A 25,742-nucleotide genomic window follows, 5' to 3' on the forward strand; every position below is an offset into this window, starting at 1 on the left:
CAAATGCAAGCAAACATATCATGTAAGAAAGCATCTCATAACTTGGACCCATGTATAAACTAGCAATGAAGGGACTCGCATTGTCACATTCCGGAACTACACAGCTAATAGGTGATATGAATCAGCCGCAAAAATACCCATGTTCCACCACAACCAAAATAACAGTAGCGTTTAAGCGACACCGGACAGGGCGAAATTACAGTTGTGAGCAACTGCAAGGCCCTGTAAGAACAATGGCCTAACAAAACTTAACAGCACTAACACTACTAAGATAGATGAAAAGCAGAAGATGACCACCCTCAAACCCCCTCATTTCTTCTTGGCAGCAGCCTTGGTAACCTTGGCACCGGTGGGGTCCTTCTTCTCCACGCTCTTGATGACACCAACAGCAACCGTCTGCCTCATGTCACGAACAGCAAAGCGACCAAGAGGAGGGTACTCAGAGAATGTCTCCACAACCATGGGCTTGGTGGGAACCATCTTCACCATACCAGCATCACCGTTCTTCAGGAACTTGGGCTCCTTCTCGAGCTCCTTGCCAGATCGTCTGTCAATCTTGGTAACAAGCTCGGCAAACTTGACAGCAATGTGTGAGGTGTGGCAGTCCAGCACTGGGGCGTAGCCATTGCCGATCTGGCCAGGGTGGTTCATGATGATGACCTGGGAGGTGAAGTTGGCAGCCTCCTTGGCAGGGTCATCCTTGGAGTTGGAGGCCACGTACCCACGCTTGAGATCCTTCACAGCAACGTTCTTCACGTTGAAGCCAACATTGTCACCGGGAAGGGCCTCCTGGAGCGCCTCATGGTGCATCTCAACAGACTTCACCTCAGTGGTCAGGCCGCTGGGACCAAAGGTGACAAGCATACCAGGCTTGATGACACCAGTCTCTACACGACCAACAGGCACAGTTCCAATACCACCAATCTTGTACACATCCTGAAGGGGGAGACGCAGGGGCTTGTCCGAAGGCCTCTTTGGCTCATTGATCAAGTCAAGAGCCTCAAGCAGTGTTGGGCCCTTGTACCAGTCCAGGTTGGTGGACCTCTCAATCATGTTGTCGCCCTCGAAACCAGAGATGGGAACAAAGTGAATCTTGTCAGGGTTGTATCCAACCTTCTTGAGGTACGAAGAGACTTCCTTCACAATCTCATCATAGCGGGCCTTCGAGTACTTGGGTGTGGTGGCATCCATCTGTACAAAACAAAGCATTACAATTAGCCAAAAAGAGATGTGTCAAACATCAACAGCAATAGATACAAATGAAAGCATGTAAACAAGAAGCTCCTAGCATGTATCTCACCCTCATTCACCTTGTTTTACAAGTAAGCTACTCACACTGGAACAGGAATAAAGCAGGCAATAGTGTCGAAAAACAAAAAATAAACTATCATCATGCAAAACAGTGAGGCCATACCTTGTTGCAGCAGCAGATCATCTGCTTCACTCCAAGAGTGAAAGCAAGCAGAGCATGCTCACGGGTCTGGCCATCCTTGGAGATACCAGCCTCAAAACCACCAGTGGTGGAGTCAATGATGAGGACAGCACAGTCAGCCTGGGAGGTACCGGTAATCATGTTCTTGATGAAGTCACGGTGACCGGGGGCATCAATGACCGTGCAGTAGTACTTGGTGGTCTCGAATTTCCACAGGGCAATGTCGATGGTGATACCTCTCTCACGCTCAGCCTTGAGCTTGTCAAGCACCCACGCATACTTGAAGGACCTCTTGTTCATTTCTGCGGCCTCCTTCTCGAACCTCTCGATCACACGCTTGTCAATACCTCCAAGCTTGTAGATCAGGTGGCCAGTGGTGGTCGATTTGCCAGAGTCGACATGGCCAATGACCACGATGTTAATGTGAGACTTCTCCTTGCCCATGGCTACAAGTAGAGCTTAACCTGCAGTTTTAAGATTCAAAAATATTAACATGCAGTTTTAAGATTCAAAATATCAAAATATAAATCAGTGAACAGACCACATATCCAGTCAAGTAGACCAAGCAGAGGTCACCATCCAAGAGAGGAGATACTACTGTTCATTAACTACATCTACCTCTACACTGATGCCCTAATTAAACAAGGCCCTCGATAACAGTTAACAGGACATGCTTTTTGTTTTATTGAATTTCATTTTACACAATAAATTGCATTCAATTTACATTACAGAATACATCAAAACTAACTGAATCAAACCAAAGGATACAGAGTAAAATCTACTAAAAGTATCACCAAAAATGTAATTTCATCAACTTCCAAATATTTTGTATATACTTTTATGATTTGTATCCAGCAAAATTGTAAGGTCTAATGACATAACAGACCCTGTATTCCCAATTTACCTCAGAGAAGAAGAGAAATTCTTGTTTAGGGAACATGAATAGGGAAAAAAAAGCCGACTATCGGATTTGAACCGATGACCCTCGCATTACAAATGCGATGCTCTAACCTCTGAGCTAAGTGGGCTTTATCAACAGATATAGTGTACATCAACATATTATAACAGCATAGATAAACAAAAAATGGTCAATTGTGGAGACTCATGAACATCTATCAAATATCGAATTAATTGTGCCAAATAATTCGAGTCCTGTGTGCAAGATGGAACACCATGGATTCACTGTTTTAAATAAGATGTAACGACAGGCCCTCGCACTAGTATAGCAGAACTGAAATCTAATAGCAAAGTAGCCAACATAGCAGGACTAGGCGATAGTGAACTCGCATAACTACTAGCGAGCCCATGTAGAACACGGGCAAACATCCAAGTGGGACACGGAGAAATAAGACCCAGGAACAAATCAACGGAAATACCATGCATCTAAAGAGAAGCACCTAAAACTGGTAGCGTTATACCTCCTGAGCAGGAAGGATGTGCACAGGATCAGGATCCTCGATCGCAAAAGCTAACCGGGATGATGGATATGTAGACAGTAGACTCACCTCGAGGAGAAGAGGGGAACGAGAGGCGGCGGCTGCAGGGGAAGAAGGGGGCGAGGGTTGTTTGGACAGCAGAATGCTCCGTTATATAGGCAGCGGCGGGAGCTAGGGTTCCACCTGGAGGACCGATCCGCTTCTGGTGACCGTCGATGCGAAGAATCCGGTCTGTTGGCGACACTAGGCCGGTTAGATTTTTAGTAAAATTTCGTAGGGCTCAAGTTGCTCCCTTCTCGCACGAAATTGGCACTACTGGTCTACCGCATTTCTTTATTCACGGAGAAAAACTGATTGAGCGTTTTTTTTTCTCCACATCTGCTGCTTAAAATACTTACTAGATACGCGCACTTCGCCGCGCCGCTCATAAAAATTATGAAAAAGCTCACCTATTAGTTTTGTCCACCTCCGAACAAAATTTAGATTCCCTTTACTTTATAAATTATTTCATTTGGTCCAATCTATCCTCTAATTTTTTTATTTCTCCATGTACAGGCTGAATTTGAGTTCAAATTTTGTAAGCAGATACAAAATATGATATCTTATGTCAAAAAATTATACTAAATTTTTTCATGGTTATTTTCATAGATTAGGTATATTTAATACGAAATTAATCTTAGGTATATAAAACTATACAAAAAATAATCATGAAAAATTGCTAATATATTTTCCTAACATAGAGCATTGTGTTATAATCCAACTAGCAAAATCTAAAATTAAAACTCAACTTGCACGAAAAAAAGAGGAAAATCTTATTAGAGGTAGATTGGACCAAATGAAATAGTTCGTGGGAGTAAAATGAGTCTAAATTTTGCTTAGTGGGTTAAGTGGACAAAGTAAATAGGTGATGAAAGTAAAATTGACTTTTTCCTAAAAATTATATAAAAAAGGTTATGCAAATAATGTGTAAGAAGTTTGTATAAAAAATTTGTATAGCAAAGAAGTAAAAGTTTTGAAAATGAAAATAAAAACTCAAACAAAAATTTCAACGGAAAAATTGCATAAAAATTAGAGAACATTTGGGAAAGCAACATTTTTAAACTTGAAATCCAAAAAATGAAAGAAAAATATTGGAGACAAAAATTGGAAAAAGAAATTCCGAAATGAAAGAATAGGAACACAGATTTTGCCAAAAAAAAGAGGGGGGAAAATAATACGTATGCGGAGGCCCTCGTCACTCACGCGCCGCTTCGGCTTCGCCGAGTCTTCTGCGCGCTCCCCTGGACTGCGGGCCCGAGTTCATCGGAGCCGCCTCGCCTTCACCTGGGGCCACGCCTTCGCATGGGCTACAGGCCCAAGTTCATCCGCGCGGCTCCTCGACTGTCGCCGGGCTGCCGCACCGCCCGCTGGTCGTCGCTCGGACGGTGTTCTGGCTGAGCATCTGATTTGAGGAGCAGGTGAAAAGGTACAAAAATTCAAAGGAAAGAAAGGAAAACGGAGGAGTTTTGGGTTCCCGTCAGTTCTCCTCCTTTCAAGATGCAACAGTTCCGACTTGGACCCATCTGTCAGTGTCTACGAATTGTCTACAGTAACTCGAGGCCCTATCGTCCAGGCCGGGGTTGTCTACAATACTCGAGGCCCTATCGTCCAGGCCAGGGGTGCATGGATTCTGTTGCTAACTTTAACAGCATCACATTGGATGTTCGATGCTAATTAGAAGGATTAAATATGAATTAATTATAAAACTAATTGCAAAATCCTGTGCTAATTCGCGAGATGAATCTATTAAGCCTAATTAATCTGTCATTAGCAAATGATTACTGTAACACCACATTAGCAAATCATGGACTAATTAGGCTTAATAGATTCGTCTCGCGAATTAGACTCCATCTGTGCAATTAGTTTTATAATTAGCCTATATTTAATATTCCTAATTAGCATCCAAACATCATATGTTTGATATTACTAATTAGCATCCAAATATCCGATGTGACAGGTGCTAAATTTTAGTAGGGTGTATCCAAACATCCTTTAAGTACATGTCTACTTTCTTTAAAGTCAAATAAATTCTCAGTCCATTTCTGGTGATCCCCGTTTCATCCCAAACCAACATTATCCGAGTCGCAACAATCTGATTGTTGATATCCTCCCACATATGCCATCTAACTATATTGCTAAGTTGACCATGGTCATCTTTATCATCCACCTCATCCCCGCTGGCCGCTTGACTACCGCACCTCGCTTCACCTCGTGTGCCACTACCATTCTAAAGCTATAGTGCCTCTGCCAACATCTTTATTGCCCCTGTGCGACCCTGCCTCCTTCCTCCCTGGTAGCAGGTAGCGTCGATGCTGCCTTGCCACACTCCTTGCCATATCTACCCTCCACCTTATCTTCTTCTTCCCCGTTTCTTTTCTTTTCTTTCCTTTCACTCATCTTCTTCACCGGATCTCCGATCTGCACTAGTGTCCACCTTCTCCGCCACCACCCCACGTGCCATCTCCCCCTCGCAGCTAATAGCTCCACAGCTATCCTCCACGCTCACGCGGGCTGCTTCCACCCATCGTGGTCGGCAGCGACCTCGCCGCCCACGAACCACCCCTGCAACCTCCACCCTACCCTTCCGAACAAATCTAGCGTCCACCACCCCCTGCCACCAGCATAGGCCACATGTTGTCCTTCGCATCCCGGCCAGGGGCAACAATCTTGTGGCCCGGCCTCGACGCCGGACAACCTGCTAGCACCATCGAGCCGCCACCGCCCTAGGCCCTCCTTTTAAGTCCACCAGCCACGGATCAACTCGACAACCCCTGACCTGAAAGCCCTAACCCTTTTCTTCTTCTTCTCCAGCTTCAACTTCGAGCAGTGACGCGCTTCTAATAGCGTCATGACAACGTGTTCTCTCCTATCGTTTGCGGTGAGTGCACGCTATCTAAGGATTTTGAGGGATATGTTATCAGAGACAACTTTGTATGAATGAAGCAGAAATGGCAAGATGCATGTCATCGAGGAATACTCACATTGTTGCCCCGTGTCGCTCTCTCTAGAACGTAACATGGGTCGCCACAACCCTACCCCCTACCTCTACCACACGTTTTGCCACCGCCACAGTTCATCGTAGGAAGTCCATGTGGCTATTTTGAGGATAGCATCGGCTAGGCGAATTGATCTATGCTGGGTTGTGTGGGGCCGGATCTGGAGGTCGTGCGTCCACCCTCGACATCAATTGAGCGCAGGATTCAGTGGTGCTGGCACGCTTGACAGAGGGTCCACGTGAGGGCAAGAAGGCATGCGGTTTGGGATGGGCGATTGGGCGGCAATGCCGCTCAGGCCAAGCGACATCACTGCGATTGGTGGTTGTAGGTCACGTGTGGTGGTGGGCAGCCATTGTCCGTGCGTGGTAGCTGGGTTGCCCGTGGGCATGGGTGCTGCTAGCGCTGCACAAAGGTGAGGTGGTGGCACGTAAGACTGGTGCCGAATGGGTGAAGTTGGGTTCCGGTGGCAGAAACGTCGTGTGGTGAGGTGGATTTTGCGGCGCAGGCACACGGAGATGCCCAGGCGGCAGTGGGAGTGGAGGCAGTTGTGCACGGGTAAAGTTGGGGTGGCTCGGGCCCACGCGATGGCCCGCTTGGCAGCGTCGTGGTGGCGTCGCCAATGGTGCACGTCAGCAGCATCATATGGTGGTGGGATTGGCGACGCCAGGGGTGGGGACGTTAATAGGGGCAACGGAGCCGGTGGTGGCTGAATGGCGTAGGATGCCTACCTTGGTACGGCGGTTGCACCTTGTATTGTGAGCGTGGTGCGGGACACCCGCAGCATGCGGAGTTGTTGCCTGTAGCTGGGGTGCACGCGACGGAGCCTAGTGTTTGCCGAGATGCCTACGGTGCTCCACAAACGGTCGACTGCAACGTGTGCAACTCTTTGTGTGAGGACGGCATGCTGCAGCTTTGATGGTGCTATCTTCTATGAAAATCATGTCCATAATGGATGGACAGCATTGGTATTCATGCGTTGCGCTCTCCTTGGAGGCGCATCTACGGAAGTTCCCCTTCATCACATCTTATTGGCGGCAATCAGCAACCACTCGCACGTCGGGTTCGCTTCTTGCACCAGTCCACGGCGGGTAGCCCCGCATGGTGGGGGTTAGTCTAGTGCAAAACAGCATTGACAGACAGCGCAAGCGGTAACGATGGCATCGCAACCACATGGCTTGCAGCGGTCCGTGACGATCAATCCTGCATGGTAGCGATCGGCTTGGTGCTACACACCGTCGGGTGCTACTGCACAAGAGGTGACGATAACGTGTCGACATGTATATTCCTATTGGTTATATTGGCTGATTTGGAGTCTATCTTCTTTTGAATATAATCATCTTCTTTTGAATATAATCAGTTCTTTTGAATATAATCAGCAGGTCTTCCTTCTATCCTGTGCATGAAAAAAAAGCTGAAAAAGCAGGTGAAGTTCAAGCTGGTTGAGGCATATGCCATCGGAAAAAAAATCAGTTCTCTTACGCGCTACTTTTTTTAAAAAAAAAATCCCCTCCATGCCTTCCTTTGATCCCCTACAAGCCACTTCCGTTATATTGGTGTTGTGCAGTTAAATGATAATATACAGTGAGATGTGCAGAAGATTTTGCCCCAGAACGATATAAAGCAGGTTTTGGCTGTCTCCATTTCATTCCATTACAGTGAGGTGCTTCAATCCCAATAAATCATGTATTCTCGCCAAGCTACTGCTCAAATCCAAGATGTGGTGTTGGCTTTGGTGAAACTAGAAAACTAACCTATCATCCCACGAATAGATTAACCATCCACGGCAATCTTTTCTGCCAGCCTTGGATTTGATTTATTCATAACAGAACATGACCCTGCCAGTTCCACCACGACATGCTGAACCACTCAGCAAAAATGCTTCACTATAATCGCACAAATTGCAGATAATCCAGAAAAGCATTCGGCTGAACAGTTCACAAAACCGTCCGAATCCCTAAACAAGCCTGAAAATAATAAGCAAATCTGTGCTGAATGCAAAGGAAAAACACATCCAGCATGGAACTATAGATAACATGAATTCACAAGGAATCAAATTTCACAGCCAATAGAAACGCAGTATATCATTCACCCATTGCATTCAGAATCATAATAAGTACTTCAAAGACACAAAAGAGGTATACCACGTTCAAGACTTAGATCAACACTACTGGATAATTGGAGCAAACTATCAAACGCCTCATTTCTTCTTGGCAGCAGCCTTGGTAACCTTGGCACCGGTGGGGTCCTTCTTCTCCACGCTCTTGATGACACCAACAGCAACCGTCTGCCTCATGTCACGAACAGCAAAGCGACCAAGAGGAGGGTACTCAGAGAATGTCTCCACAACCATGGGCTTGGTGGGAACCATCTTCACCATACCAGCATCACCGTTCTTCAGGAACTTGGGCTCCTTCTCGAGCTCCTTGCCAGATCGTCTGTCAATCTTGGTAACAAGCTCGGCAAACTTGACAGCAATGTGTGAGGTGTGGCAGTCCAGCACTGGGGCGTAGCCATTGCCGATCTGGCCAGGGTGGTTCATGATGATGACCTGGGAGGTGAAGTTGGCAGCCTCCTTGGCAGGGTCATCCTTGGAGTTGGAGGCCACGTACCCACGCTTGAGATCCTTCACAGCAACGTTCTTCACGTTGAAGCCAACATTGTCACCGGGAAGGGCCTCCTGGAGCGCCTCATGGTGCATCTCAACAGACTTCACCTCAGTGGTCAGGCCGCTGGGACCAAAGGTGACAAGCATACCAGGCTTGATGACACCAGTCTCTACACGACCAACAGGCACAGTTCCAATACCACCAATCTTGTACACATCCTGAAGGGGGAGACGCAGGGGCTTGTCCGAAGGCCTCTTTGGCTCATTGATCAAGTCAAGAGCCTCAAGCAGTGTTGGGCCCTTGTACCAGTCCAGGTTGGTGGACCTCTCAATCATGTTGTCGCCCTCGAAACCAGAGATGGGAACAAAGTGAATCTTGTCAGGGTTGTATCCAACCTTCTTGAGGTACGAAGAGACTTCCTTCACAATCTCATCATAGCGGGCCTTCGAGTACTTGGGTGTGGTGGCATCCATCTGTACAAAACAAAGCATTACAATTAGCCAAAAAGAGATGTGTCAAACATCAACAGCAATAGATACAAATGAAAGCATGTAAACAAGAAGCTCCTAGCATGTATCTCACCCTCATTCACCTTGTTTTACAAGTAAGCTACTCACACTGGAACAGGAATAAAGCAGGCAATAGTGTCGAAAAACAAAAAATAAACTATCATCATGCAAAACAGTGAGGCCATACCTTGTTGCAGCAGCAGATCATCTGCTTCACTCCAAGAGTGAAAGCAAGCAGAGCATGCTCACGGGTCTGGCCATCCTTGGAGATACCAGCCTCAAAACCACCAGTGGTGGAGTCAATGATGAGGACAGCACAGTCAGCCTGGGAGGTACCGGTAATCATGTTCTTGATGAAGTCACGGTGACCGGGGGCATCAATGACCGTGCAGTAGTACTTGGTGGTCTCGAATTTCCACAGGGCAATGTCGATGGTGATACCTCTCTCACGCTCAGCCTTGAGCTTGTCAAGCACCCACGCATACTTGAAGGACCTCTTGTTCATTTCTGCGGCCTCCTTCTCGAACCTCTCGATCACACGCTTGTCAATACCTCCAAGCTTGTAGATCAGGTGGCCAGTGGTGGTCGATTTGCCAGAGTCGACATGGCCAATGACCACGATGTTAATGTGAGACTTCTCCTTGCCCATGGCTACAAGTAGAGCTTAACTGCAGCATCATATAGTGAAATGTAATTAGTAGCTAGGCAAATTATACATCTTGACTGTCACAGTACAACATTCAGATACTTGTATGTAACATGTGGTATTCAGATCAACAATATCAAGCAAGCTTGATAATATATAGCATAAATGTCATAGAGGCGACCCAGGCAACTAAACATACAGATGCCACCAGTTCAATTATCAGATTTAATATACAAAGACCTGGCACTTCATAACTGGATGGGAAAGGTAACTAGATGAGATGTACTGAACACAGTTTTCAGATCAACATCAAACATTAACTGTTAGACATAATGCATCTACTGTATAACACATGGTAGCTATAGACAACGTTTGAGAGTTACTGCTGAAATCAGTTTAACTTTCAGATTAATATACATAGCCCTCGCACTTCATAGTTGGAGGGGCAAAATTAACAATTAAAAAAGTGGATGAGATGTACAAAACCCTCGCAATTCATAGCTGGATGGATATTTTAAAAGCATATTCAGTAGCAATTATGAAATCTAGTGCGGCTACACCGTACAATGTTCAAGGAAACAATAGATCGAGCTAGAACGATGCGATGAATTAATAGTTTAAGTAGACATGATGCATCTACAAAGCCCAACACTTTACAGCTAGATCGAGCTAGGACACGAAAACACAAAGCTCGGGAGTAAATCATCAGATAACCCATAAATCTAGCGCAAAACTTAGCGATGTATACACCTAGAACAGGAAGATATGAGCAGATAAGAAGCTTATTCCATCGTTATACATAAAGCTGAGCAGCCAGGAGGGCGGATCTGGAGACTCACCTCGCGGAGAGGAGGGTGCGGAGGGACGGCGGCTGCGGGGTAGGGAGAGAGGGTTTGCAGCTCCGAATGCTTCGTTATATAGGCGGCGGCGGGAGCTAGGGTTCCTTCCGGGCCGCCCGATTCGCTTCTGACGGCTGACGATGTGAAGATCCTGTCCGTTGGAAACACCAGGGTGGCTCGATTTTTAGTAATTTCGTAGCGCTCAAGTTGCTTGCCTGACGCACGAAACTGGCACTGCCGCATGTCTTTACTGGGAAACTTATCCATCGCTTTGCTTAAAATAAAAGGTCGAAATTATAAAATTATTAAACGCTGAGGATGTGTCGGATAGTGGCGGAGATCGAGAGAATGTGAACATGGCCAGAATAATTCGGCGATGTTATAACACTTCCATTCAAATGACCCTAAAAAATGTTAACCCTGATACTATTTCTCTTTGTGAAAAACAAAGAAAAAGTTTCCACCCTCCATAGACATGACACTGTTTAGGCTCGATTTTGGTGGTATAGCAAAGGCTACACATCTTACAACTTCGAGTCCAGTGTTCTTAAATCCCTTAGTGGATTGGCTTTATTACATAAGCGGAGTCCTAAATTTTGTCCTATATTGTGGTATAATTTCATATCTTGTGTCACAAATTTATATTTATAATTGTTCGGTCATTCCAGCTTGCATTGATGCAGAGGTGGAGCTAGGAATTCGTTATTTTCATTATTAGGGGATTAACATTACTATTTCTCAAAATTTGATTCAAATTCAAATTTTTTAATGAAAAGTTGCGGGCCATAGGGGGCTGAACCTGTATAGATCATGCTCCGTCGATGAAAACGACACCTGCATCTAGAAAGCAAAATAAAGACGGTTTTTTTTCTTGAAGTTTTTACCTTATAGCGGTCAATTTCAAACTAGCGGTAGCTCATTTGAATTTTATTGAATAATTTTGCAAATAGAAGCATCGTCATTGTCTACTTTTCACATTTTATAGTCTAGATATTGTAGAACACTAAATGTGGAACGTGCTAACTGAGTATATTAACTTAATTAATTACTAATTACTAAATGAAATGTTAGGCACCTAGCTGATGGTTATGGGAGCAAGTTTTGTAGCCCCATGTATGCATTCGTTTGCTTTTTTTTCTATGGAAAATGCCATTCGGACATGCCCATGCCCATGCTATGCTACATTCAGATCCCAGACACCACGTTGCCACTTGCCACCACGTTTTCGAGATTACTTTTTGTCAGGAAAAAAAATTATACTTGCCACCATCACCTCAATGCAAACGGACCAAAATCCTCTGGGCCTCCTAATCTCATGGTGAACATGGAATTTTTTTATTTTTTATTTTATGACTTTGTAGAAATAAATACTCGAACGAAAAATTTGCAGAAATATACTTATGCCGCCGTACGAAACAGCGGTAAAGGAGAATCGTCGGTTCAAATGGCGGTAAGGGGACATGTGAAACGGCGTAGGTCCATTACCGTCCCCCTCCTATCCGGCGGCCCGTCCACAGGATGACATGGCGCGGGGTTGGAGGCTCTCCCGCCGCGTCAGTTGGCGGAACTGGCGGGTCGCCGTTTTAAATGGCGTGAGGCCCTTCCGCCAAATGAGCCGTGGGGCCAACCGTTATAAAAGGGCGCGCGCACCGGTAGGTGGCCTACCGCCGTACGAAACGGTGGTAGGTCAGCAGCGAAATAAGCTTGGTGATCGCAGCAGGCGTCCTGCCGCCAAACCAACCGGTGGAAATGGACCTACCGCCGTTTCGTACGACAGCATAGATCTATTTCTGCAAATTTTTTGTTTCAGTATTTATTTATGCAAAATCATAAAAAAAATAAAAATAAAAAAGTTCGTAAACATGAGGCTCAGGCCAGCATCCGCATTTTTTTGGCCTAGCATTGTCTGACCAAGTATGGACTTTTCCATATATTTGTAATTTAAAATTTAGCAGGGATATATCTATATAATATAATAGAGTGGTTGTTTCTTCCAATTGTCGTGATCATTTTGCAAAAAAAATCCCTCAACTTTCATGGAATCAACCCGCAGTCCAAATTCTGAAGAGAGGGGGCTCGAGTGGAAAAAGGAGGGGAGGGAGGGGGTTAAAGGGGGAAAAGCTTCTTCTTTCTCCAACCCTCAACCCGTCGTCCTCACCCCCGTCAACACCGCCGCACCCCCGGGCGGAGCCTCCCGCCGCACGAGGAGACCCTCTAGCGTGCCGCAACCCCCATGGAGATCTCCGCCGCGGCTGCCGCCTCCAAGCCGCTCCTCCTCCGCCCGCTCGCATCCTCCTCGTCCCACCCCATCGCCGCCACCTCCTCCACCACCATTCGCCGCCGCCCGCCGACCTCCTCGGCCATCGGCACGGTCCGCCACCGCGCGCACACCCGCCCCCCCTCACAGGCTGCTCCAAGCCTCCTGCCGACACCGGTGGCGACTACTTCTCCGGTGACGACGGCGGCTTCGGCTTCAGGGGATCAGGCGGCGGACGGCGGTGGAGCTGGAACAGAGGGTTCGGGTCAGGATCGGGGGGGCCCGGCGCCGGCGAAGGGAGCGACGCCAACGCGACCAGCACGTTGAGGCGCACCCGTACCCCCACTTGCCCCTGCCGGACGCCAACCGTAGCATGGTCAGCGGCGAGCGGCAGCATGGGCAGACAGGCGGCGTGCCATACCATCGACTACGACGGCAGAGAGAGGGAAGTGACGAACGCGGGAGCACCAGGGGCTCACTGTGGTTTCGTTTTTGCGGTTGGTTAAGGACGAGGCGGCCGGGAGGATGGGGTTCATCGGTAGTGCCCGAGCTCGAGGCTTGCGGCAATGGCGAGCGTGGGGGTTTAATTCCCCGGCGCTAGGAGGCATAGCCGCGGGCAACAAGTGGTGAAGGAGGTAGCTGGGAGGATCAGACAGATGTGTGTGGCGGTGATTTGAGAATGGTGGCCGGAGGTCAGAGTAATTGGCTGGCGGACAGAAGCTGCTCAGCTCAGTTCTCTCTGTCCTGAGGAAGAAGAAGAACCGGCGCCCACCCCCTTTAAACGGGAAACCAAGCCCTACCTAAAAAATAAAAATAAACCATGCACATGTAAAAAAGGGTGGGAAGGGGATTCGAACCTAGGTCTTCAGATTCCTATGAGCAAGACCAACCACCTGCCTTTTTTAAAAAAACACTTGAGGTATAAAAAAATTCTAGTGATTTTAATAATATAATTAGTATTTCACCGTAGCACGCACGGGTATCTTGCTATTCTAAAAAATGCATGAATACTCCTTCTCGCCTATTTATTGAACCATCTATATGATTCACCCAACAAAAAAGACGAAGAAATGACAGGCTAGCCATGCAATCAATAAAGTCTCTCAATGAAAAGGCGACGAAACATTTCTTGCCCACTAAAAGGGTGTTTTTTAATTTCTTGCCCACAAGCAGAGGGATAATCCTATACGCCGCGCAAATATAGTTTTAAAATACATAAGTTTTTCATTTGAACTCTGACGAAGATAAAGTTTATATAAAGTGGACGAGGGGAGCCTATTTTTACATTCTTTTAACACGGAGATATATTTCTGTTAAATTAAACGTAGCAATATAAATAGATAAGTCACCCGGTGTTAAAAACTGAAGGTACATGGTTGCCGGATGGATGCATATATTCGGCAATCTGAGACAGCAACGATAACCAGGTGGAGATGCTAATAAATTACAATACGATGAACGGGTACCTATGGTCTCGTTTGCATCAAAAAAACTGCTGGGATTTTTTTTCCTTTTTAAAAAGGGGTGTTGGGACTTCATGCACACAATCAGATCTAAATTTTTTGCCAGCCAAGAGATGTTCAGAGTTTAGACTACAGTTTTTTTTAGGAATAGGGAGGAAAGGATCCCCACCTAATTTCATTTCATGGAGCATTAAAACAGGAGTTTTCAACAGGTTTACAAAGTGTGTATGAATTTTTAGAGTTATATATTGAAATAAAAGGATTGGCACCAGGCTTCAGCGATCGCGCCATTAGCGTGCGGCAGCCGGCAATGCCACAAGCGTGCCTCTTCTTTACATGCAAGCAGTGTTGCGGGAATTATAAATGGGTTCTTCTAGATGGGTTAAACAACCTCCTATATGGCCCATGGAAGAATTCATCCAAGGATCTAGATGCAATTTTATTCCCCACCAAAGATATAAGAGAAAATTACCCCTACCCTCTCTCCTTCTATATAATGCACTCATGGGCGCTAGGGTAGGAGGGAACTATTCCTCTACTCCATCGGTCTTATACAAACCCTAGGCCTACAGGAGCACGGATGCCTTTTGAAGGCCCCTTTCTGTTCGGTTGAAATCCTAATTCAATAACAGTGGCGCCGTCCGTGGGGACCGGTTCTTGTAGAAGAATGGCCTTCTCTTCTCAAAATTCTTTCCAGCTACCAGAAGAGCATCTTCGGAGCAGTTCCGACGGCTTCCTTGTGGTTCCCGAGGCCGAAACTTATTGTCAGTTGGTCACTATGATAAATAAGAGGTTCACCTGCTAAAGTCAAACCTTTGCTATAGGAAGTGTGTTCGCTATGGTGTGTTTTCTCCTTGAATTTATCTTTGAGTTTCTTACGAATGCATATTCCTGTGCGCGTTTCATTCACGGGTTCTCGAGATGCTTAGTTTAGTTCGAGGATGCAGCTGCTAATGCAGCTAAAGGGCTAAGGCCCGACAAACGCTGGCATAACATAGCACGCCCGCTCTTTTCGGAAGCGTCGCTTCTGAAGAGTCGCATAGGGCGGCTACTGAGGTCCTTGAGTGCCAGCATAGCACTACATGCCCGCTCCTTCCGGAAGCGATGCTTCCGATGAGTTGCACAGGGCGGCTAAGGCAGAGGCCCTCGAGCGCTGGCGTAGCACCATGCGACCGCTCCTTCCGGAAGTGATGCTTCCGACGAGTCGCACAAGGCTAAGGATAAAGGCCCTTGAGCGCCGGCGTAGCACCACGCGCCTGCTCCTTCTGGAAGCGATGCTTCTGACGAGTCGCATAGGTCGACTAAGGACAAAGGCCCTCGAGCGCCAGTGTAACATGGCACGGACGCTCCTTTGGGAAGCGATGCTTCCGAAGAGTCGCATAGGGCGGCTAAGGACTGAGGCCCTCGAGCGCCAGCATAGCACCACGCGCCCGCTCATTCTGGAAGCGATGCTTCCGAAGAGTCGCACCGGCGTAACATGACATGCCCGCTCCTTCCAGAAGCAATGCTTCCAAAGAGTCGCATTTGGATGCTAAGGGCTGAGGCCCTCGAACGTCGACATAGCACCACGCGCCCACTCCTTCCGGAAGTGATGCTTCCGACGAGTCGCATAGGGCGGCTAAAGGCCGAGGCCCTCAAGCGCCGTCGTAACATGGCACGCTTGCTCCTTCCAGAAGCGATGCTTCCAAAGAGTCGCATAGGACGGCTAAGGGATGAGGCCCTCGAGCGCCGGCGTAGCACCGTGCACCTTCTCCTACCAAAAGTGATGCTTCCGAAGAGTCCATAGGGCAGCTACGGGCTAAGGCCCTCGAGCGTCGGCGTAGCACCACGCGCCCGCTCCTTCCGGAAGCGATGCTTCCGACGAGTCGCACAGGGCGGCTAAGGGCTGAGGCCCTCGAGCACCGGTGTAACAAGGCACGCCCGCTCCTTCCGGAAGTGATGCTTTTGAAGAGTCATATAGGGCAGCTAAGGGCTGAGGCCCTCGAGTGCGGGCGTAGCACCATGCGCCCGCTCCTTCTGGAAGCGATGCTTCCGAAGAGTCGCACAGGACGGCTAACGGGCTAAGGCCCGACGAGCGCCGGTGTGACATGGCACGCCCGCTCTACCAGAAGTGGTGCCTTCCGATATGACTGCTAAGGCAACTAACGGGGCTGAGGCCCAATGAGCGTCGGGGTAACATGGAATGTCGCTCCACCGGAAATGATGCTTCCAAAGAGTTGCATAGGGCGGTGAAGGCCTGCAGCCCTCGGGTGCCGGTGTAACATGGCACGCCCCCTCCACCGGAAGTGACGCCTTTTGATGCGGCTTCTAAGGGGCTAAGGCCCAACGCGCGTCAGCATAACATGGCATGCCCGCTCCACTGGAAGCAATGCTTCCGAAGAGTCGCGCAAGGCGGCTAAGGTCTGCGGCCCTCAGGCGCCGGTGTAACATGGCATGCCCGCTCCACCGGAAGTGACGCCTTCCGATGCGGCTACCAAGGGGCTAAGGCTCAACGAGCGCCGGTGTAACATGACACTCGCTCCACTGGAAGCGGCGTCTTCTGATGCGGCTGCTAAGGCAAATAAGGGGCTAAGGCCTGACAAGCGCCGGCGTAACATGGCACGCCTACTCCTCTGGAAGCGACGCCTTCTGATACGGCTCCTGAGGCAACTAAGGGGTTAAGGCTGGACAAGGCACCAGCATCACACGCCTCGCCCCACCAGAAGTAATACCTTCTGACGCGGCTGCCAAGGCAGCTAAGACCCGACGGAGTGCCCCTTCTAGGAATTAGCCAAACTCACCAGCTCCTCGAGGGCGCATGATCCTTCCGGGACTAAGAGAGTGCCCCTTCTAGGAACGAGTTGAACTCACCGGCTCCTCGATTGTGCATGATCCTTCCAGGAATAAGGGAGTACCCCTTCCGGGAACGAACCGAGCTCGTCAACTCCCCGAGGGTGCATGATACTTTCGGGGCTAAGGGAGTGCCTCTTCCGGGAATGAGCCGAGCTCACCGGCTTCTGCAAGTTGCAGGATACTTCTGGGGCTAAGGGAGTGCCCCTTCCGGGAAGGTACCAAGCACGCTGGCTCCTCGAGGATGCATGATACTTCCGGGGCTAAGGGAGCGCCCCTTCCGGGAATGAACAAGGATTGCCAGCTCCCTGATGGCGCATGATACTTCCGGGGCTAAGGGAGTGCCCCTTCACGTGAATGAGCCGAGATCACCAACTCCCTGAAGGCACATGATGCATCTGGGATCAAGGAAATCCAATCTTTGAAAATGGACCAAGGTCACTAGGCCCCATATGCGCATCGACGTTCCTAAATTAACCTTCCCACCTTCAGTAGCTACCAACGCATGGGGCGCCCGAGGTGAGATCTTTCCAACAATGACCCGGGGCCCCAGAAGGGGATTGGGAGGTCGTGACCTCCCAAGCTCAGACTAGCAGATCACGCTAGTCCCTTTCCCCGGGACAAAGTCGGAAGACCGCAAAAAAATATAATAGCGCAAGAACAAGAATAAGAAGACAACCAATGCTTCCCAAAGGAGGGTTTAGGTCATGACGCTCCCAGGCTAAAGGAGTGCCTCCGCCTCCCAAAAAAAATAATAAAAGATCGAGGTCATTAACTTCCCATGATGCATTGCACATTTTTGGAGCTATGACCTATATTTGGCCAACAGTGGTGGAGTTCACCGGCTCCCCGTATACACATTATGTTATCGGGGCAAAGGGAGTGCCCTCCCCAAAAATTGGTCGAGTTCACCAATTTCTCACAATGTGCAACACACTTCTAGATGAAGACCTCCATCTAGACAAAGTCTTTCCTCCATGATGACTCCGAAGGCGGTGGAAGTCTTCCACCCTATGGGGACCTTCCACGAAGAGAAACACTTGTGCATGGGGAAGCCTTTCCTCATAACTTTGGTGGCGGTGGAATCCTTCCACCAAGTGGATATCCTCCACGAGGAGGAAGACTTCTGGCAACTCTGGCAGCAATGGAAGTTTTCCACCTAGTGAAGACCTTCCACGAAGAGGGTGACTTCCACCCAGGGGAAGCCTTTCGATGACGGTGGAAGTGCTAAGGATCCTAAAGGTAGATAATTGCGTGCCCTGGTGAAGGAGGAGTTTGGCCCATAGTTGTATGGTTCTGCTCACCCCTCCTAAACTCAGAGCTTGCAGATAAGGGAGTACTGTTGGGGGAATAATAAATGGGTTTCCCCTAGATGGGCCTTAACAACCTCCTGTATGGTCCATGGAAGAATTCAGCCTAAGGACCTAGATGCAATTTTATTCCCCACCAAGGGTATAAGAGAAAATTACCCCTACCCTTTCTCCTTCTATATAAGGCACTCATGGGCGCTAGGGTAGGAGGGGAACTCTTCCTCTACTCTATCGGTCTCATACAAACCCTAGGCCTACAGGAGCACGGATGCCATCTGAAGGCCCTTTTCTGTTTGGTTGAATTCCTAATTCACCAACAAGGAACAGTCGGAGCAAACATGGTTCTTGCCCCCGGAAGACAACATCGTGTCCGTGCTTCCAAAGTTGCCAAGCACAGAGCAGGAGGATCGTGGAGTAGTGCGTCGAAGGGATGTGGTGAGGCCTTGCAACTTCCCATAGGCATTCGACGTTGTTAGCATCCTGTATGGTGGAGCCGATTGCTGTCCAAAATTGTCTTGCAAAGGAGTAGTGGAGAATCAGGTGGTCTGGCGACTCCGTACCTGAAAATGCATCTAGGCCCCTAAGTAGGTTTTGGTGAATTGGATGACAACACAATTAAAGGACTAACTTGTTTGCTTGAGATTGTGAGCAGGGTTTTATTCTCATATTTATGGTGTGATATTATCTCATAAATTGAATATGTATTATATGGCTCACAATAAAGAAAAGCAAGCAAGTATGTGATCCTATGATGAAATTAGATGATCAATGACAAGCAAGGGTGAAGTAAAACTTGGAGATATATTTTATGGTTTATCTATAAGTCTTCAAATCATGTGATAGCTTGATTGACAAGTAAAGAGATCATTAAGAAAAGAATAGTGATATTCTCAAGCGGATATTGGAAGACTTCATGTGCATATGATATAAACACATGAGCTTATGCGTTACATATTGATCTTGTTACTGGAAGTTTACAATTCATGAGATATATTCTTTATCAATCAAGAACAAGTATTTAAAGAGGATTTCAAATGGAATTTTATTATTGATGTCAATAGCAAAGCTAAACTCAAAGTAACAAGAATAGGGGAATAAATCAAGCAAGATACTAGAGCGGGGGACTAAGCAAGCTTTAGTCAAGCGATAGCTTCGACTATGTGCGTTTTACTAAGGTGAAGTGGCTAGTATTCGGGGGGGGGGGGTTCAAAGTATCATATCTAAGCCTTACTGAGGGAAGCAATGCAATGCATTTAATCTATTGCGACTGATAAAATGGAGTGACTTAAGGATTCAAGTATATCTTATCATCAACAAGGGAAAATCTTAAGTCACTAGCTCAAGATGAATGTGCTCAAGATGATAGGTATGTTGAAAGCCCTCAAATAACTATTGATCAAAGTATAGCATGGATGAAGACTTACAAACTCAAGTGGATGATATAGTGTTTATATTTATTATTTAGTATAGGTATGCCATACTATCAAGAGAGATGCAACATTAGCTAATTGATAACACCAAAAGGTGCTCAAGATGACCTAACCAACCTATGAGAGATACCTTTGCACCTGCACATCACATGGGGATACTTAGAATGGTGCTAACTTGAGAGCCCAGAGTATTTCGAAGATAGTTTCGGAATATTCTGGAGGTTCCGGAGTTTCCGAAGAAAGTTCCGAAAGATACCGGAGGCTCCGGAGTTTCCGGAGAAAGTTTTGAAAAACTCCAGAACTTAACCCCTAGCGGCTAACTCAGCCAAACCGGTCAGACCGGTTTGGCAGACCAGTCTGACCGGTCTAAGGGCAACGACTAGTTTTTCAAACTAGACCGGTGTGACTGGTCTAGCAACCGGCCTGACCAGTTTGATCAGCTCTAACGGCTTGTTTCTGATCTGTGGGGGTATATATATCCCTTGGCCCCCTCCTTGGTGGGCTGCTAGTTACACACGCTCTTGACATCATCTAGTGACCAAAAAAGTTCTCCCCAACCTCTCTTTGTGAGACTTGAGTGATTTTTGAGAAATCTTTGAGTTGGGTTGAGAGAGTGATCTTGTGTGAGCATTAGTGAGTTGAAAAGAGCAATCCATAGCTTGAGCACTGGTGGTTCGCGTCGAGAAAGCCTTTTAAGCATTTATTACTCTTGGAGGTGTGTCTCCTAGATGACTAGGCGTCGCTGACTAGCTCCCAAGGTGTGGTAAGCAGCGAAAAGTTTGTGAGGGCTGTGATCTTGCCTTTGCAAGGAAAAAGATCATCTAGTGGAGACGAGGAAAGTGGTTGAAAGAGGTCTGGTTTATTGGAAGGGAGTTGAAATAGACTCGTATTCCAATAGGCTCCTCAACGGAGATGTAGGATTCATTGTGGTGAACCTGAACTTCGGATAAAAAAACCCTCTTGTCTTCATTTGGTTTGCTTTACTTATTGATTTCTAGCAATTTACTTGTGCTTCCGCTTCGATCTACTTGGGTGTGCTTGTCTTGTGTGCAGGGACTACTTTGCCCTGTTGAAAATCATCTACAGAAGCCACTCTCCAAGTTTGGTTGGTGCTTGATGTCAAGGAGGGACTTGAGCAGCACTTGGTGTATCACCCTGCCTGGACCGGTCTGATCAGTTTGGCCTGGGCAGTGCTGCTGAGTGGGTTGAAGTTTTATAAATTTGTCAACTCGCTTATTCACCCCCTCTCTAGGTGACATCTCGATCCGTTCAGTACCCAAGGTGCAGATATCACAGCTTGCTGAGTCCACAATGTTCTTGAGAAAGAGGTTTGTCTTGCACTGAATTTTGTTTTGCACAAGCAGCCATCCAAAGAAGCACACCCGTGGTGGTGCATGGTTGATCCAAACAAATTTGTAGAAGGGGCACTGCTGTTCTTCTCTGACACTCCAAGCAACAGCATATACCGGCCCAGCACGGAACACACCATCCTTTGATGCTAGTGGGCATAGTCATTGATCAGGGGTCAGAGGGGCAAAGGCATTCAGGTTTAGTTTGACATTTGACACGGCATTCCAAGGTATATTTGGGGGAATTGTTCTTCCCTGCAACCAAGGATGTCGAGGAGCTGTGGGAGAGTGGTTTCATCAATGTTCATGGGAACAACCATGCTTTTGTGAAAGTTGATCTGCAGGTCGGTTGCTTCAGCGAATTGGTTGAGCAGGTCTTTGATGCGGCGGAAATCGTCTCTGGCTGCTTTGAGGACGATCAGTGTGTCATCAGTGTACCGGAGCACTGGACATGGAGCATCATCTGTGGCTGGGTGCTGGACGCCACCATCCACTTGGATCATTCGTTGGAGGACATCAGCCACCAAGAGGAATAAGTAGGGGACAACGTGTCGCCTTGACGAAGCCCACGCTTACAATTAAACCAGCAACCCGGGCAACCATTGATTAGCACAGCTGACTTAGACAGATCCTGGAGCACTAGTTGCTTTGGAAGCCCCGACCTTCCATGATCAGCAGCACACTAGTCCAATTTACAGAATCAAATGCTTTCGCAAAATCCAACTTGAGCACCAAAGTAGGCAATTTGTGTTTGTGGTAGCATTGCACCAGTTCTAGTGCATAGATGAAGTTCTCTGATATCAATTGCCCCTTGATGAACCCCGTTTGATCCAAGTCAATCAGTTTGGGAATTTCCTGCTGTAGTGTGGAGGTAAGCATTTTGGCGAAATCTTCATTGAGCAATTCTACAGGCAAATGGGTCTGTAGTCACCAGGAGTTGTTGCACCGGCCTTCTTTGGCAAGAGAACGATGTAGGCCCAATTAATCTTGTCAAGGCCCACTTCGTCATCTACAAAAGCCTGGACGAATTTCATGGCCTTTTCTTCCACGAAGTCCCAAGCTGTAGCATAGATCCCCGGTCTGAAGCCATCTGGCCCAAATGAACTATGTCGGTTCATCTGTTTGATCGCTAGTCCTGCTTCAGTGCTGGTAAAGGGGGCTACTAGGTGGGTCAGGTCAACATGAGGCGGGTTGATGTAGAGGTGATTCAAGTTGATATTCCAGGTACTTTGTGTGGTGGCGCCTGGATGGATGAGAAGTAATCCTCGAGTGCTTCAGCTTTAGCGTCATATGCCATGACCTCCACCCCATCGATGTGCATCGTCTTGATCTGATTACGCATGAACCGCGCTGTGGCGTGCGTGTGATGGAAAGCATTGTTGGCATCTACTTCCCGAATGGCTCTAAACTTGCCTCGTTGCTTCCAGTATGCAGCACGCTCTCTCATGGTAACATGCAGCCAATCGATGAAGGCATATCTCAGGAACTTTTCACCTGTAGAAAGAGCTCGCAGTTCTTCGTGTAAATCCATATAAGAAATTATGAATTTGTAGTTTTGTATGATGAAAAGGGGTGCTCTCTTTACCCTGGACCATACTTTTGCTGCACATATTGATGCCTTGAGCCAGCTCGCAAGGTCTCCTGCAGCTTCCGTTGTGATAGAAGCATTGCACTAGGCTAGCAAAATTGTGGGGAGGAAGTCCGCATGGACCAGCCAAGAGTTTTCAAAGCGGAACATGTTGTTTTTGGTATGGAAGTGGACAGAGTGAGAATCAGGGGGGGGACATGATTAGAGGTGGTGCGAGTAAGGGAGGTGAGCATGGAGTTGGGGAATGAAGTGTTCATTGCATTGTTAAAGAAGATCCTATCCAAGCGGGCAAGGATTGGGTCCTCTCTATGGTTAGACCACGTAAACATCCTATCGAGTAGAGGAATTTCCAACAGCACAAGAGTGTGGATAGTGTCGTTAAAGTGAGTAGCCAGGTTGTGGTCAAAATTGTCATTGTTCTTATTGATATGGTTGCGAGTTAGATTGAAGTCCTCGGCAAGGAGCTAGGGGCCAGAGACGTGGGGCGCGAGCTCAGTGAGATCTTCAAGGAACGGGATAGAATCCCGGTGGTCAAATGGCATGTAAACATTTGTGACAGTGAAGGTGTTATTCGTGAACGTGGAGGTGAGACAGTTGTTAGGGTGTGTTTGTGTGTTATGAAGCTCTAAATGGCAAACGCATTGGCATCCCACACCGTGACTATTCCGCGTCTCAAACCCCTAGCATTGACGCAGTGAAAATCTAGGAAATTAGGAGGGAGGAAGGTTCGAGCTTTGAACTTGGACGTGTTAGCAAGTTTTGTTTCTTATAGGCAAATGATAGTAGGTTGGGAGGAGATGAGTGACTCTTTAACAACATCACACTTAATCGAATCACCAAGCTCCTGGACATTCTAAGAGATAAGATTAAACACACGGCCATTTTGATTCATTGAAAACCAACAAACACCAGATACAAATTACCTGCTAACGAGAACACCTTCCATCCAAGGCATTCGCAGACAAGCACAACAGCACACACCATGGTCGAATCGCAAGCCTAAATGACAGAAAGTTCAAAACATGAATAACAAACCTAGAGACAGCAAGTTCATAACATTGGCCACATGGCCCATCGAGATCGACACAACGGCAGGAGAACACGAACTAAATGGATGGGGGTCGCTTGCACTACTGCTAACTGAATATGGCAAAGTAGTCCGCGCCCACGAAACAACACCAGGCTTCATTCCTTGTTGGTTAGCACCCTGTGCAGCGCAAATGTTGCTGCGGAGTCAATGCCAGCAACCACTGTGAGCTTGCGGAGATTAGTGCCGCTAGTGCCTTCTTCTTGCGTAGCAATCCATGTTTGACAACCTGATCCTGGAGGTCACAGGAGCATGACGTGAGAGAGTTCTTCAGTCTCTTTAGCTGTTTCACCTTAGCTGCCATGGTGATGAACGTGGCTGATTCCTTAGCCACTAGGTGTGAGCTTGGTTCATGGCGCAACGGTGCTGGGCATAGTGGTGCACAACCTGGCGGGGCAACGGCAGTGGAGGGAGGTGGTGTTGGGTGATCAGGTGAGGAGATTGGCAATGGTGGTGGTGGAGCTAGCGAGTCTACCACCGACGCCCTCGCCGATGCCAGGTGTGCAACAGTGTGGCGTGGCGCAGCATGAGGCAAGCAATGCAGGTGTTGCGCTGGCATGGTGTGGTGTCTGAATCACCAGCGGAAAGCGTGGGAGGTACAACAATGGGTAAGCATTGATGAAGCCATGGCATAGGATGGCTGCTCCCAGGAAAGCTGCATGGTGTAGAGGTGGTGGTGGTGGGTTTGCTGGTGGAGCTGGTGGTGACGGCGGTCCGTAGACTGGCGGTTGGGGTGCAGGCACCGCAGGCAGCGGTGGCTTGAAGGCGGGAGCATTGGGTGAAGGTGGTGGTAGTGGTGGGAAGAACGGGTGGAGCTATCCATTCTCATCCAGTTGCTCCTCGCGCTGCCAGATTCTGCACCGCGTGACCATGACGATGCTGTCGTGACCATCTCCAACATAAACCCAGACATCCTTGGGAACGTCCAGTCATTGCTCCATCTCCACAGTAATGCGTAGGGAGGAGAAATCCGTGTGGTTCAAGTTCCGGTGGTCAATCTCCACAACAGTTCCAAAGTAGGTGAATGCCTTCTTGATAGGCTCCTCAAACCACTGTTCCGGTGGGAATTCTTTCACGGAGAGATAGGCCAACCATTCAGGCTTCTTGAAGAAATGGTTGGAGGATTCCTCGCAACGCTCCAACTCAACATGGGTTCCCTCGAAAATGATGGGCCGGAGGCCCATGGCAACTTCCCGTTCAGGGTGGGAGAGGAAGCGTAGTAGCATCGCACCCCGAGAGGAGGGGAGCATCTCAAATAGTAATCCAGGCGCCACCGAGTGCATAGCTTCAAGAATGAAAGGGGTGGCATTGACAGCCGCAAAACGTGGCAGAAAAACATAGGCAAGGCGCATGGCGAAGCTCCAGTTACTGGGTGGGAGCTAGATTTCACGGTAATCTGGCCCATTGTAGCTATAAGCGTTGACGCAGCTGTCGTCGTGGTCGCTCTCGTACTCCTCGAACTAGCCGTCGTTGGCGTCATCTTCCATGTTGTCGTCTGCCGGATTAAGTAGCGCCTCTTGGGACAGCCTCGCAGGTGGATCTTGAGGGGGAGCTTCACATCAAATGGGAGAGGCTTGCGGCGGTGGGGACCGCGAGCCCTACCCGTCCCTGCTATGTAAGGTCGTGGCAGTTGTAAAGCCCCCAAATCTGCTACCGACGGTGTGGATGTCGCGCGTATGGGGGCGGCCCCTGCCGCCCGAGCACGGGCCGCAGCAGGTCGGGGCATGGCCCCCGGGATGCCCTTTCCTTTTGGGCTGAGCTCACGGAACAGGGAGTTGAGGTGTAGAGACTAAAAAGGAGGACGAGGGCGAGTGCTTGAAAGACGGTTGGTCGGAGCTTGAGGAGGCGAGCATATGCAGCGGATCGAAACCGGTGGTGAACGGCGGTAGTTCTAGGGGTGTGGGCAGCGGGACGCGCGGCACGAGT

General features: G+C 48.1%; 2 protein-coding genes and 1 non-coding gene across 4 annotated transcripts; all 3 read right to left on the bottom strand.

Annotated features, from left to right (window-relative positions):
• Positions 1-33: 33 nt before the first annotated feature.
• LOC101765405 (elongation factor 1-alpha) lies at positions 34-3,079 on the bottom strand. The gene is made up of 3 exons (XM_004984777.4): positions 2,938-3,079; positions 1,415-1,896; positions 34-1,191 (listed from the first exon to the last, which is right to left on the bottom strand). Exons 2-3 carry the CDS (start codon positions 1,874-1,876, stop codon positions 310-312), a joined length of 1,344 nt encoding a protein of 447 aa, XP_004984834.1. The 5' UTR covers positions 1,877-1,896; positions 2,938-3,079; the 3' UTR covers positions 34-309.
• LOC101765011 (elongation factor 1-alpha) lies at positions 34-10,628 on the bottom strand. Of its 2 annotated transcripts, XM_022823120.1 has the most exons (4): positions 10,504-10,628; positions 9,206-9,686; positions 8,100-8,982; positions 34-308 (listed from the first exon to the last, which is right to left on the bottom strand). In XM_022823120.1, exons 2-3 carry the CDS (start codon positions 9,665-9,667, stop codon positions 8,101-8,103), a joined length of 1,344 nt encoding a protein of 447 aa, XP_022678855.1. In that variant the 5' UTR covers positions 9,668-9,686; positions 10,504-10,628; the 3' UTR covers positions 34-308; position 8,100. The 2 variants fall into 2 exon arrangements, with proteins under 2 accessions (XP_022678855.1, XP_004984833.1); XM_004984776.2 differs by lacking the exon at positions 34-308 and having other exon boundaries at positions 7,923-8,982.
• On the bottom strand, positions 2,388-2,460 carry TRNAT-UGU. The gene has a single exon. It is a non-coding gene; the product is annotated as a tRNA-Thr (tRNA).
• Positions 10,629-25,742: the final 15,114 nt, after the last annotated feature.

Source organism: Setaria italica, chromosome IX (genome assembly GCF_000263155.2).
Source record: "Setaria italica strain Yugu1 chromosome IX, Setaria_italica_v2.0, whole genome shotgun sequence".
In the NCBI taxonomy this organism is placed as follows: domain Eukaryota; kingdom Viridiplantae; phylum Streptophyta; class Magnoliopsida; order Poales; family Poaceae; genus Setaria; species Setaria italica.

What these genes read in the sequence shown, in the direction of transcription:
- LOC101765405 (XM_004984777.4), bottom strand. Translation starts at nt 1,876, where the DNA reads ATGGGCAAGGAGAAGTCTCACATTAACATCGTGGTCATTGGCCATGTC. An exon ending in TGATCTGCTGCTGCAACAAG is followed by an intron (nt 1,192 to 1,414) that starts GTATGGCCTCAC and finishes TGTTTTGTACAG; the next exon opens with ATGGATGCCACCACACCCAA.
- LOC101765011 (XM_022823120.1), bottom strand. Translation starts at nt 9,667, where the DNA reads ATGGGCAAGGAGAAGTCTCACATTAACATCGTGGTCATTGGCCATGTC. An exon ending in TGATCTGCTGCTGCAACAAG is followed by an intron (nt 8,983 to 9,205) that starts GTATGGCCTCAC and finishes TGTTTTGTACAG; the next exon opens with ATGGATGCCACCACACCCAA.